The sequence below is a fragment of the Lepidochelys kempii genome, chromosome 8 (genome assembly GCF_965140265.1).
Source record: "Lepidochelys kempii isolate rLepKem1 chromosome 8, rLepKem1.hap2, whole genome shotgun sequence".
Classification (NCBI taxonomy): Eukaryota; Metazoa; Chordata; order Testudines; family Cheloniidae; genus Lepidochelys; species Lepidochelys kempii.
The window spans coordinates 106,187,318-106,200,660 of NC_133263.1; the positions used below are offsets into that span (position 1 = coordinate 106,187,318).

A 13,343-nucleotide genomic window follows, 5' to 3' on the forward strand; every position below is an offset into this window, starting at 1 on the left:
CTGCCTATTTCTAGATTAAAATGCGATTATGCTTTGGCTTCTCTGGGGGTTGTTGGTTTAGGCAGCCTGGCTGCTGCTCCCTGTATTTCAAGTGTGGGTGAATAAGGCAGTTGTCTGCTGCTGTAGGTGGCCACGTTCCTTCCCCTCTTCTCCTCTGGCCGTGGAGAAAGCGGCTCCGAACGGTGAGCTGTCAGGTCGTAGCAGTCATGCTGCAGAGCAGCCTGCGTTGCCGTTGCTGCCCTGTACGTGACTAGAATCTCTTCACGTGCCCAAGCCGCGTGGCCGCCTCGAGGGGGAGCCTTCTGTTTCAGGAGCTGCGCGCGTCATGGGCAGGGAGCGGAGATGCACTTCGCCCATTGAAACGATACTGAGAATATTGGCTGCAAGAGTGCGTAATGCTGACTTGTGCAGTGCCTGCCACCTGGAGATCTCAAAGCCCTTCACGAACACAGAATTAATTCCAGCTGGAACAGTAGAACTAGAAGAAGGAAGGAAAAGGTGTCCAACTCTTCAAAACCAGGGTGTGCGTGTGTACTGAGTTTGTAATGGTGGCATGCATGCCTGTGCACCCATAAGCGTCCATCTTATGTGTCATATTCATTGCGACCCAGGTGATGTGCTGTAGGTGAAAAATCCCATCCCGGGATGGTTGTCCCTCGGAAATGAGGGTGAGTTGAATGAGAATCTCTCATTCGTATCTGTTTTGTGGCTTATTTTCCTTCAGTTCGCAGTCTGTGGGGGCTCCTCCATGATCTCTTGGGTTAATTTCGAGCTTCTTTAAAAAGTCGGCAGAACTTCAAGAAATAAGGGCATGGCTCTCTATTGGAGGAAACTTTGAAATATAATAGGGCTGTCAAGCGATTAAAAAAATTAATCACGATTAATTGCACTGTTAATAATAAATACCATTTATTTAAATATTTTTGGATGTTTTTTACATTTTCAAATATATTGATTTCAATTACAACACAGAATACAAAGTGTACAGTAGGAGTTTATATTTATTTTTATTACAAATACTTGCACTGTTAAAAAACAAAAGAAACTGTATTTTTCAATTCCCCTATTGCAAGTACTGTAGTGCAATCTCTTTACCGTGAAAGTTGAATTTACAAATGTAGAATTATGTAGAAATACCCTGCATTCAAAAATAAAACAATGTAAAACTTTAGAGTCTACAAGTTCACTCAGTCCTACTTCTTGTTCAGCCAATCGCTCAGACAGACAAGTTTGTTTACGTTTGCAGGAGATAATGCTGCCCGCTTCTCGTTTACAATGTCACCTGAAAGTGAGAACAGGCGTTCTCATGGCACTGTTGCAGCCGGCGTCACAAGATATTTGTGCCAGATGCGCTGAAGATTCATGTGTCCCTTCATGCTTCAGCCACCATTCCGGAGGACATGTGTCCATGCTGACAACAGGTTCTGCTCGATAATGATCCAAAGCAATGTGGACTGACGTATGGTCGTTTTCATCATCTGAGTTAGATGCCATCAGTAGAAAGTTGATCTTTTTTTGGTGCTGGTGGTGGTTCAGGTCCTATAGATTCCATGGCAGAGTGTTGCTCTTTTAAGTCTTCTGAAAGCATGCTCCACACCTCATCCCTCTCAGATTTTGGAAAGCACTTCAGATCCTTAAATCTTGGGTCGAGTGCTTTAGCTATCCTTAGAAATCTCACACTGGTACCTTCTTTGCATTTTGTCAAATCTGCAGTGAAAGTGTTCTTAAAATGAACAACATGTAGTGGGTCATCATCCGAGATTGCTATAACATGAAATACGTGGCGGAATGTGGGTAACACAGCTGGAGACATACAATTCTCCCCCAAGGAGTTCAGTCAGAAATTTAATTAACACATTATTTTTTTAACGAGCATCATCAGCACCGAAGCATGTCCTCTGGAATGGTGGCTGAAGTATGAAGAGGCATACGAATCTTTAGCGCATCTGGCACGTAAATATCGTGTGATGCTGGCTACAACAGTGCCATGTGAACGCTTGTTCTTACTTTCAGGTGACGTAATTAAGAAGTGGGCAGCTTTATCTCTCACAAATGTAAACAAACTTGTTTGTCTGAGTGATTGGCTGAACAAGAAGTAGGACTGAGTGGACTTGTAGGCTCTAAAGTTTTACATTGTTTTATTTTTGAGTTCAGCTATGTAACAAAAAAAAATCTACATTTGTAAGTTGCACTTTCAGGATAAAGAGATTGCATTTCAGTACTTGTATCAGGTGAATTGAAAAATATTATTTCTTTTGTTTATCATTTTTACCATGCAAATATTTGTAATAAAAATAATATAAAGTGAGCATTTTATACTTCGTATTCTGTATTGTAATTGAAACCAATATATATGAAAATGTAGAAAAACATCCAAAAATATTTAATAATTATTAAAAAATATTAAAAAATTTAACTTGGCATTCTATTGCTTAACAGTGAGATTAAAATGGCGATTAATCACGATTAACTCAAAAAAGTTAATCGCAATTTAAAAAATTAATCTAATGAGTTAACTGAAATTAATTGACAGCCCTAAAATATAATGTTACAGCTTATTTGATGAAGGGAAGGGGAAAATGGGTGGGGGGGGGGCTAAGTAATATTTTATGATTCCTGTTCTTTTGTGAGCAGAGCTTTTGTAGTGTCTGATAAGATCATCTCTGCACTGGTCGCCTGTTGTTTCCTGTTGGAAATCTTCCAAGGTCCAAACGTGCTCTTGTTGAGATGATGTGAGCGAAGAAAGGGAGAGAGGGGTGGGGGCTGCTGCTGGATAAGATCACAATTTTCTTCTTGTCTGATTGCGAGGAGCTTATCTGTGTTTAACTGTTGTGGCTCTTCCCTGTCTACAAAGCTCATCCTCTTTCCCTGCGTTCCTTTCAGAGGGTCGATGAGTGGATGGCGAAGGAAGGCCTCTTAGATCCTAGCGTCAAGTCGATTTTTGTAACCTGCGGAGATTGGGATTTGAAAGTAATGTGAGTATGGGAAGGGAAGCTGCACAGGGTTTTGTTACTGCATGCTTGTGGGAAATGTTTCCTCCTTTCCCATTACCTAGCTCTTGCTGGTGCAGTGGGATGATTCGTGTAACTTCATGCACGTTTTTGTTTGGTGGGGAGGGAAAGAGCATGTTGATGATTTCCTCTCCCTGTTAATTCTCACATCTTAGTTCTGCTGGGGCCTTGGCTCAGTTCAAACCAACACTCACCTTAACAGTGTGTTTCAGTTGATGCTGAAAAACTCGCATGTTCTCTCCGTACCATCCCGATTCCGGCAGCGTTCCCCGTCTGCCTCCAAGCCCCGACTGCTTACAGGTATCGAGCTGCCCGTAGTCTTTGTCCACTGCATGGTTGTTGAGGGCCATGCATAATCAGAAGTGATAACAGCAAGGGGAATGGGAGGAAGATTGATCAAGGAGAAAGGCTTTGTACATGGTCACTGGGTAGGGTAGCAAGTGAGTTTGACCCCACATCCATTGAAGGGTTTAAACTGGGAGCTTTGGGATAGCTCCATTTGTATCCATTATTTTCTCTGAATTGGCAAGCGCAGTAGGATGTTCCTTCTGTTTCTACCCATTCTGGTCCCTGGCTACTTGATCTCTGCCCCTCTCCTGAGTGCGACCATGTGGCAGGCTTCGAGGATAAATACCTGCCCCTTCCTGAAAATGATGTTCCATTTACCACATTGTGCCGCATGCAGCCAGCACAGCCTCAGGGAATAAAGAGTGGGGCGGAAGGGCGTATGTATGTAGGGTGGTCACTGGTTCTGTATTCCTGAATCGAGGGATGACCATTGGCTAGCTTTCGTAGTCCAGACCTTCTCTGTCTTCCTGGTGTACCAAATGGACAGTAGCTGCTGGGCCGTCATCTAAAAGAAAAAGAAAAACCCGGGGTCCAAGGCTGGCATGCTAGAGTGGTGCGCTCAGTAACTGCAATCACGTTTACAGACTGGCTGGTCAGTGCTGCAAGTGGCCATTTAGGCGTTGATGTCGCCATTTGCATACATGCATATCGGTGTACCATTCTGCACGCATCTTTGCACATTGAGTTGAATAGGGCCTGCTATTTAAAAAGTAGCCCTTGCTGTCTAAGAAGGAAATGACGCAGAATGCAGTGTAGGATACATAGTGTCACAGAGCCCTGAATTCACCTGGGCACCCATCACCTTTCAGTGGCTTTTCTTTGTTTAAGTGCCTGGTAAAGGCTGCTGTTTTTATCACATCGATCAAGGCGCGGGCTTGACACGTCCAGCACTCAACTGACATCTACAACTCGCCATTGGTGTTGCTTGGTTTTCAGTTTCACATCCATTTCCCCTGGTGTTAAGGTTAAATAAAATGCACACAACTCTGGAGAAGGCTCCATTTCACAGTCTGGTCTTGGTGTAGCTGCTGGTCCTTCTCTGCTCGCACTCTGGTTCGTGAGATCTTGAGAAACACAGGGACTGAAGTTGCAGCACAAGCCCTGCAGGGACGACAAATCTGCTCTCATCTAGACAAAATCATTGCTCACTTGCCCTTGTGTCAACAGAGAGGTCTTTATCAGGGCCATGCCTCGGGTTGACGTGGACACCTTTCCCTTATGTGTATTACTGTGGGGTTTAATTTCCATGTAATTTTGTATTTAAACTTTTACAGGAGACCAGCACAAAGAAGGCGTTGGGGGTGTTGGCCGGTCATTTCTGATCTGTTCTCCCCTCTTGGCTCTTCCATGCCTTACTGCTGTATTGAGTCAGGCCTTGATCCTACTGCTTCTGGTGTTACTAGGGAGGGGTGTCCATGTACAAGGCCAGTCATTCTGTCTCTTTCATTGTGCATGTAATTGCTTTTCTAGCGGGGGTGTACAGCCTAGGGTAGCTTCTGTATTGAATAGGCTACCTTCTAGGTTTGCTAGCCAGAAGCTGTATTTTGGGGATGGAGGGCAGGGCTGTGGTCTCTTTTTATTTTGGGGTTGCTGATTTTTCTCCAAGGCCCCAAACAGCTGTTCAGCGTCCCACCGTTGATTCCCGCAGCTGTTCAGCGTCCCACACGCTCCCAGCTTCCATTGGCTGGGAATGGCGAACCGCGGCCACTGGGAGCAGCGGTGGGCTGTGCCTGTGGACGGTCAACGGCAGCAAAATGTCTTGTGGCCCGCAATCAGATTACACCAGGGGTCGGCAACCTTTCAGAAGTGGTGTTCCAAGTCTTCGTTTATTCACTGTAATTTGAGGTTTTGCGTGCCAGTAATTCATTTTAACGTTTTTAGAGGGTCTCTTTCTATAAGTCTTTAATATATAACTAGACTATTGTTGTATGTAAAGTAAATAAGGTTTTTAAAATGTTTAAGAAGCTTCATTTAAAATTAAATTAAAATGCAGAGCCCCCCGGACCAGTGGCCAGGACCCAGGCAGTGTGAGTGCCACTGAAAATCAGCACACGTGCCATAAGTTGGCTACCCTTGGATTACACTGATGAGCTGCAGGTTGCCCACCACTGGTTTAGATAATGGCACAGAGAATACACTTATAAAGTTTGTAGACGATACCAACCTGGGAGGGGTTGCAAGTGCTTTGGAGGATAGGATTAAAATTCAAAATGATCTGGACAAACTGGAGAAGTGGTTTGAAGTAAATAGGATGAAATTCAATAAGGACAAATGCAAAGTACTCCACTTAGGAAGGAACAATCAGTTGCACACATACAAAATGGGAACTGACTGCCTAGGAAGGAGTACTGCGGAAAGGGATCTGGGGATCATTGTGGACCACAAGCTAAATATGAGTCAACAGTGTAATGCTGTTGCAAAAAAAAGCAAACATCATTCTGGGATGTATTAGTAGGAGTGTTGTAAGCAAGACATGAGAAGTAATTCTTCTGCTCTACTCCGTGCTGATTAGGCCTCAGCTGGAATATTGTGTCCAATTTTGGGTGCCACATTTCAGGAAGGACATGGACAAATGGGAGAGTGTCCAGAGAAGAGCAGCAAAAATGATTAAAGGTCTAGAAAACATGACCTCTGAGGGAAGATTGAAAAAATTGGGTTTGCTTAGTCTGGAAAAGAGAAGACTGAGAGGGAACATAACCATTTTCAAGTATGTAAAAGGATGTTATAAGGAGGAGGAAGAAAAATAGGTTTTCTTAACCTCTGAGGACAGGACAAGAAGCAATGGGCTTATATTTCACCAAGGGCCGTTTAGGTGGGACATTAGGAAAAACTTCCTAACTGTCAGGGTAGTTAAGCATTGGAATAAATTGCCTAGGGAGGGTGTGAAATCACCATCATTGGAGACTTTGAAGAGCAGGTTAGACAAACACCTGCCAGGAATGGTCTAGATAATTAGTCCTGCCTTGAGTGCAGGGGACTGGACCAGATGACCTCTTGAGGTCCCTTCCAGTCCTATGATTCTATCCTTGGCATCTAGGGTTGGGTGAAGTTCCTGTTTATCCTCTTTCTGGCTCGTGTGCATCGTACGTAGGATAGAGTGACTTTTTGGACACAGCTGTCTTGGTGACATGTGCACCCTACCTCAGGTCTGCCATGGGCCTGCCATCAGCTCATTGACCTGATTCCACGGGGTCGCTCCCTCCTCACATTGAAAAATGCAGTAGTCTTTGGAAGTAGTTCAACTACAACCCCCTGAACAGAGCAGGGTGAGCGGTGTCTCCCCCAGCAGGGGTACGGGAGCTGGCCAGCCAGAGGTGCTGTGTAGCATTCTGGAGCTTGGAAACTTAACTCTTCATTTGTGACCTGTCATTTCCGGCCAGTTGGAAAGAGAGACCCCACAAGGGTGCCGTGAGTGGAACGAGTGGTTCGGTTCTCTCTTTTCTGTTCTTTCTTTTTTTTAACAGTTATGTTAAGAATTTCATCTCTAAGCTTCTCCAAGGCAAAGTGGAAAATGCATTTCATGTTTCCAAGCTCACGGAAACGGAGTCTGCCCTCAACCTGTTAGCGAATAGCACGTCACTCTGCTCTGGCGCTGATTGGGCACAGCCAGGTGTAGCGTCACATCTGATTAGCAGCATGCCAGTGAATGGGGCTTGAGTGAGAACTCACTGCCAGCTCAGGCTTGTCTCACTTCCCATTACTTTTATCCATCACCTCAAATGCCAGATCTCCCTTCTGAACTAATTAAGTTTGCGTGTGTGTAGACACATTGCCAAATGGGGTTTAGCAAAGCAGAACTGAGCTACATCTCTTTTTAAACAGGAAAGGCAGAGAACGGCAACAGGGCCATATGGACAAAAAGATGCAGCTTCTGGGATGCAGCATGTCCAGGAAACATGCCAAAGACTAGCCCAGGGGGGCTGTGCGGGATGCGCAGTGTGCTCCGGGAAGGGCTGCCCAATGCACCTGTATAAATAACTGGTACTTCTCCGGGTGGGGAAAAGGTGGTGGCTACTTGTCCAAGTATCAGTGGAGTGAAGGGCTTGATGTTTGAGTGTACTACAGAGATAATTTGGCAGCATTAACTGGTACTAAAGTTCTCTTGCATTCCAGAGGAACACCAGTAAAACTAGGTGAGATGCGTCTGAAAGAACACGATCAGCACTGCACAGCTAAGGGGCGTGTGTTTGAGGCTATGCCTGACATTTTCAGGCCGTCTTCATGTCGGGGGAAATAGTAAAATACCTGCTTTTGGTGCATAGCCCTTTGACCACTTGTCTTCCTCTAGGATCTCTGATCCTCAATAGCCCAAAAGTGGCTTCTCACATCCCCCTGCTTAAGGATCACTTCAACTCTCCGCTGAAACGTACCCCCTCTGGGGTGAAGCATGGCAGCTATTCTGTGCTAGCAGACCTGCATATGAGGGGGCATGAACTTGAATAACGTGTTATTGAAACTCCAAGGGGAGTTGGCGACATGTGGAACTTGACCAGGATGCCAGGACTAACTCCACTCGCTCTTGTGAAAACCAGGTCTCTAATAACCACGGAGGGTCAGGTCCTCTTTGTCTTCCTTAGCACCTCCGGTAGCCTAGTGCCCCTAGCAATATGCCTGTCGTCTTCAGGAGAAGAACCCCACCTACTGAGTCATTAACTCCATTTCTCGCAGCATCGCTTCCTTGCTTATGAAATCTTCAGAGGTCCTAGCCAGAGGCTGGCCTGGTTTCCAGCCCTGCTTCTCCTTTTATCAGCTTCCTGTTTTAATAATAGGTTCCACTTCTATAGCACTTTTCATCTGCGATTCTCAAGTGCAAACACCTTGAGACCATCTCTGCCCAACAGGGGCAAGCTCCAGCCTTTTTACCCAGCTTTTTCCTGCTGTGCAGTGTTCTCGTTTTCCGTTGATCCTGGTTCAGTCATGCTCAACGGGAACGGGTAGGCAGCAGGAGTGTTCAGTGCTGCCCCATGGAAGAATCGTTAAGGAGCAAGATTGTGTTCGCACCTCCGTGGGCTGGAGGAGATCTGAGGCGTTACTGGGTTTGGGCTGTCCTGTCTGTCTCGGGTATTTCCGGTGCACCTGTCATTAGGGTCAGAGGATGATGGAGGGGAGGGGGCGCTAAGGAAGATGGTCGCCCAGAGACTGTTTCTCTTTGGCTGGGCCCATACTGTAGGAGGTGTAACACCAGTTGTGCACTGCGTTCCTCCCTGTCCCAGGGTACAGGTATTGTGGGGTGGTGGGCAAGCAAACAGGCTGAATTGTGGTGACCGTGGGTAGAAAGGGGCAAGGCCGATGCCTCAGTGCTGGAGATGGGGACTGGGTGGGTGGGATGGGTAAACAAGTAAGGTAGAAAAAGTCAGAAGTAGGCTGTGGTGAACCTGCCAAACCCAATGGAGGGCCTTGATGCAGGAGGAATTCCTGTGTATTAAGGCAGCACCCTGTGAATGGCTAGAGAAACCCCAGTCTGTGGCAGGGGAGGTGGAAGTGCTGCTGCTTGGGGCTTTAACACCTGTATTTGGCGTGGATCCTCCAGGTGACATGAGATCGTTTGGCTGCAGTGATTGTTTTTCTTGTGGAGTGGAACTTGTTTGGAATACCCAAGATCTCAAGCGTTTTCTGTTCAATCTGCCTCCTCCAGCCAGGCATGTGAATCACAAGAACCTAGATGTGCGGGAAAGTCCAGCAGCTTCTGTGGTGGGCTGTGGAGGTTTTCCAAAGCTGATAAGGATGCCCAGCCTTGCCACAACCACCTGGGATGGGCTGTAAACCCTCAGAGCATGTGGCAGAATAGGAGACGCTTCTTACTTTTCCTAGGTGGATTAAATCCCTAGCAGAGACAGAGTGCCAAGCTCGAAAGGGGGCTGGAAAATGAGAAGCTGATCCTGTCTTTGTATTTGGATCGACTGCTGATGAGCACGAACCAGGCTGGAGAGGGAGAGACGGCTGTTCTCTTCCCACCTCTCCCCTTCCCTCTTGTTAAGATGCAATTTCTTTAATGAGGAAAACCTCCTGAGTGGGAACATCACCTTTCTGAAGGCTTGTCCTGACAAGGCAATTCAAGCCGACAGTCACATATCAGCTTCAACAAATACAAGTCACTCATTATAAAACCTCTTCCACCACCCTCCCCAAAAAAAGCCCTCTCTGTCCTCAGACAAGGAAATGAATCATCCTCCTGCTCTCGAATACATCATGACAGTAGTGGTTCTAATGAGAGAGGGCCATTCATTCTGGGTGTAAAGTTCCCTGTGTCGGCACAGAAATGTTATTAATTAAAGAAGCTACCTGAAGCAAAAGATGAAAGGGGCACCAGACCTGCCAAGCTAAAACACACGAGTGAGGATAGAGCCTCGTTAGGCACACAGGGTGTGCGCTCAACAGGAGAATTCCTTTAGCCTATTGCAAGGATTGACTTTCGGAGTTGAAAAGCTGCAGGGCCACGCTCAGACCTCGTATAAGCAGGCTCAGTCCTTGGCCCAGGTTCAGCAGTGTTGCCCCTGAAATGTAACTTTCACCAGTGATTAAGTGATAAAACTTACACTGAGGTAGCATTTGATGACACGTGTAACATACATCTTGAGGGGCCAAAAAGGGGGAGCAGCTTATGGATGTGTTGGGATTTCAGTGGAAACACAGGATGCTTGACACTTAGCTGAATTGAGCTCTTGTTTTGTAAACTCTTTGGGGCAGGGGATTTGGCTTAGTATGTTTTCCCTCTTTTAAAACGCTGTCTTATCTGTCTGCATATATGGACCCCATCACCTCCCAAGCCTTCATGGATTTATCCTTTAACACCCGTCTGGCCTAGAGAAGTATTATCCCCCTTTCATAACGAGGGAAGTGAGACACAGTGAGATTAAGTGCCATGCCCAAGGTCATTCACAGTCTGAGGCAGAGCTGGGAATTGAACCCACTCTTCTGAGTCCCAGTCCAGTGCCTTAACCAGAAGACCATCCATCTAACCCTGTGCATGGTTACAGGATTACATAAAAATGAGTGCCATCAGATCCATGAACGTACCAGGAATATCAGTGGCAGAGGTGTTGCTAACTGTATGTACTCCAAAGCAAAGATGCTATTGTAATGCTTTCTGTGGCAGATCCAAGGATTTCTTCACAGAAAACGACTTGTGCAGAAGTTTTTTATTTTGTTAAGTCAGTGGTAAAAGGCAAATGCTCTCTTTCTAATATAGCGATAAAACATAGTGAAGTGGCTTGAAATGTTTATAGGCCTTGGTGCACTTTTTAGGATGCACATTAGTGAACTCTTAGCAGGGAATTATACCGTTGCTTTATTTATTTTACTGTTTTAATTCTTCTTTTGCGAGTTATGCTGACAAGTCAGCTGCAAGTTAAGAGCAAATCAGGCTTTGTTAGAATGACGGAGGCCTACCCAGCAGGCTCAAGGGAGGAATGCTTTTGCTCTTTCAAATCTGGGACCTTAGTGTTTCAGTGGGTTGGCACTTCCTAGCCTTTTGCTTCTAGAGGCTTGGGTTAAAATCATGTTTGGTCATGAGTGAAAGTGAATTGATAGCATTAGTATACCCCTTGTGGATGCTCTTCTCTATGACAGTACCCAGGATGGGCCAGGCAGTCTTTGCTTGGGGGAGTAGTTTTGTAGGCCACGATTCAGGTGCATTGACAGGACCATGCATCGGAATTTGGCAGAAAACCTTCTTGCTTTCTCTGCCTCTAGCCATGTTTCAGTCTGAGCTCAGAAGGGGCCTGGGACTGGGATAGCTTGGGGTGTGGCAGGGCAGAGGTGAGGGGCATCAGAGCTGTGTGTTGGGAACCCAAGACTGGACTAGTAGTGGGAGGAGGGGGGAGAGCCTGCAGGTTGGGAATAGAGCAACATCCGCAGAGATTGAGGTGCATCGGCAGGGCTAAGTAGGAAAAGCTCGTAAAGGCGTCTTCCCACCTGCTCGAGTCTAGCAATTGCAGTGAGTCCCTCACTGTTAATTCACCAGCAGCACTGGCTAAAGTCACTTAACTGACCACCACAGAGTTGGTGTATTTTAAAAACAAAATTAACTGAAGTCATTTTTGTGAAATAAGTTCTGTATTTTTCCTTTTAAGATCCCCCCGCCCCGTATTTATTTCAAATGTCTCGCAGTCTTGGCCTTCATTATCCCTTCGCAGGGACTGCCTCTGGTGGCCATCTTCTGTTTCTAGTTCTGTTTGAGATCTGATGGTCCATGAGGAGTTCTGCGGCATGCCTGGTTTCTCTGAGACGTGTAACTTTTCCTGAATTCCTTTTGGGGAAAGGCTTGCAATGAAACCCTTTCTGTGGGAGTTACCCTGCCCAGACTGCAAACGCCAGTGTTGCCAGTCTTCAGCACGCACAGGGTAAGAGCCCTGTTCCTGGTTCTGTCGTCGTTGGAGAGGTGCTGGTTGAAAACATTGTGAACTTTGACGCGAATCCATCTCAAGAAGGTGTGGATGCTTCTGTTTGGGAATCAGGAACATAGAGCGAGGAGCCAGAAAAGTGGCGATGATATTGTAGGCAATAGAGAAACGCTGGAGAGACGGGGTAACGTGGGGAAGAGTGAGAGAGAATACCGTTGATATCTGGGAATGAAGCGGGGAACCACCACTGGAATGAGGTGCGGTGGGTTCTGCACCACTGGGTGTCTTTACATAGAGATTGGCGGCCTTGCTGAAAGAGATGCTCTAGTTCATCCACTAGTTATTGGACTCGAAGCCTTCACTTGTGTAAAAAGGAAGAACCATTCCCTCCACTGCAGGAATCCCTGGGTGAAATTCTGTGGCCCTTGCCATGCAGAAAGACTCACTCGATGGTCCCTTCTGGTTTTAAAGTCTATGAATCTGTGATATGGAGGAATGGTAAAAAGCAGATTAATGTGATAGGGAGAGGAGGACTGGCACGCTCCTGGATCCCTGGGCCTAAAGGGGCGCCCCTTCCACCTGCATTTCTTCCACACAGTGCCCCCTTCTTCCCCCCCTCCCAAGCAATCTGAAAGACTGGTATCATGAAGACCACAGGCACTGAATGCCTGTAGGGGCTTGGGCAGTTTTGTCCATTGGCGTGTGTGTGAGAGCTACAGCAGTGCATGATTGTGAGGCACATGCGACTGTGAGGAATCTGATTGTCTGGCTTTGGACAGCCACATCGCTTCACCTGCTTTAATGCGTCAGCTTTGTACTCTGGGGGCCCCAGCTCTCTCTCTCGAAGCCTAAGCAAAGCTGTTGTGTGTCGGCACTTGCCTTCCCAATGGCTTGGCTGGGCATCACTTCTCTGGTTGGAGAGCCTCCAGAACGTGTAATGCTTCCAACCGGGCAGCGCTGCGCTCCCATTTCACCGACTCCACTCTTACCATGAGGTGGTTGAGGTCTAATATAACTCGCAACTCGTATGCTTGCTTGGCAGTATTTTCTCCTTGTCGTCACTGCTGTTGGGGGCCATTTCTCCAGACGGGTTCAGCGCTCTCAAGTCTTTTTCCTCTTCAGGCTCCTTGTTGTCAAAGACTGATTGAGTCACCTTGAGTCCATCTCAATGTTTTCCTTACCTGGCATTCTCTAGTGCCTTGCCCTGCAGCGTCCCACCATTTCCTGAGGAGCAGGGGCCTGGGCTCCGGGATCCCAGCCCTGAGGGAACTGGAACTCAGTGCTAGCCTTCAGAGTAACTCGCATGATCCATTCTGACTGGTAGTCCCTGTTCCATGGGCATGGCCGGGGCACTTGCTTCTTGCGGTGTTGAGCCAAGCTCTCCAAAGCTGGAATTTTATGTTCTGGGATCATCCGGGATAGACTTGAAAAGACAGATTGAGACACCTAGAGCAAACGGAGGAACGAGAAGTGAGATGGGAGAGAATGGAGGAGGGAAGGAAGAGGGATATGGAGCAGCAACAGGGTGTGTGGGGGAAAGCTCGCCTAGCTCTAGTTAGCATTATCGGCTTCTCTTTGGACACTAACATTCCTTTGGCTTTCTCCTCCCTTCTCTTCACAGCTCCCTCGTTCCTAGGTGCGC

The 13,343-nt window shown here is 46.8% G+C and overlaps 1 protein-coding gene across 4 annotated transcripts in view; it reads left to right on the plus strand.

Annotated features, from left to right (window-relative positions):
- The window catches only part of ERI3 (ERI1 exoribonuclease family member 3), a 247,253-nt gene that overhangs the window by 56,306 nt on the left and 177,604 nt on the right, over nt 1-13,343 (plus strand). For all 4 annotated transcript variants that reach the window (XM_073357948.1, XM_073357949.1, XM_073357951.1 and 1 more), the window contains exon 5: nt 2,884-2,975. In XM_073357948.1, coding sequence (XP_073214049.1) covers nt 2,884-2,975 — 92 coding nt within the window. The remainder of the gene's footprint in view (nt 1-2,883; nt 2,976-13,343) is intronic.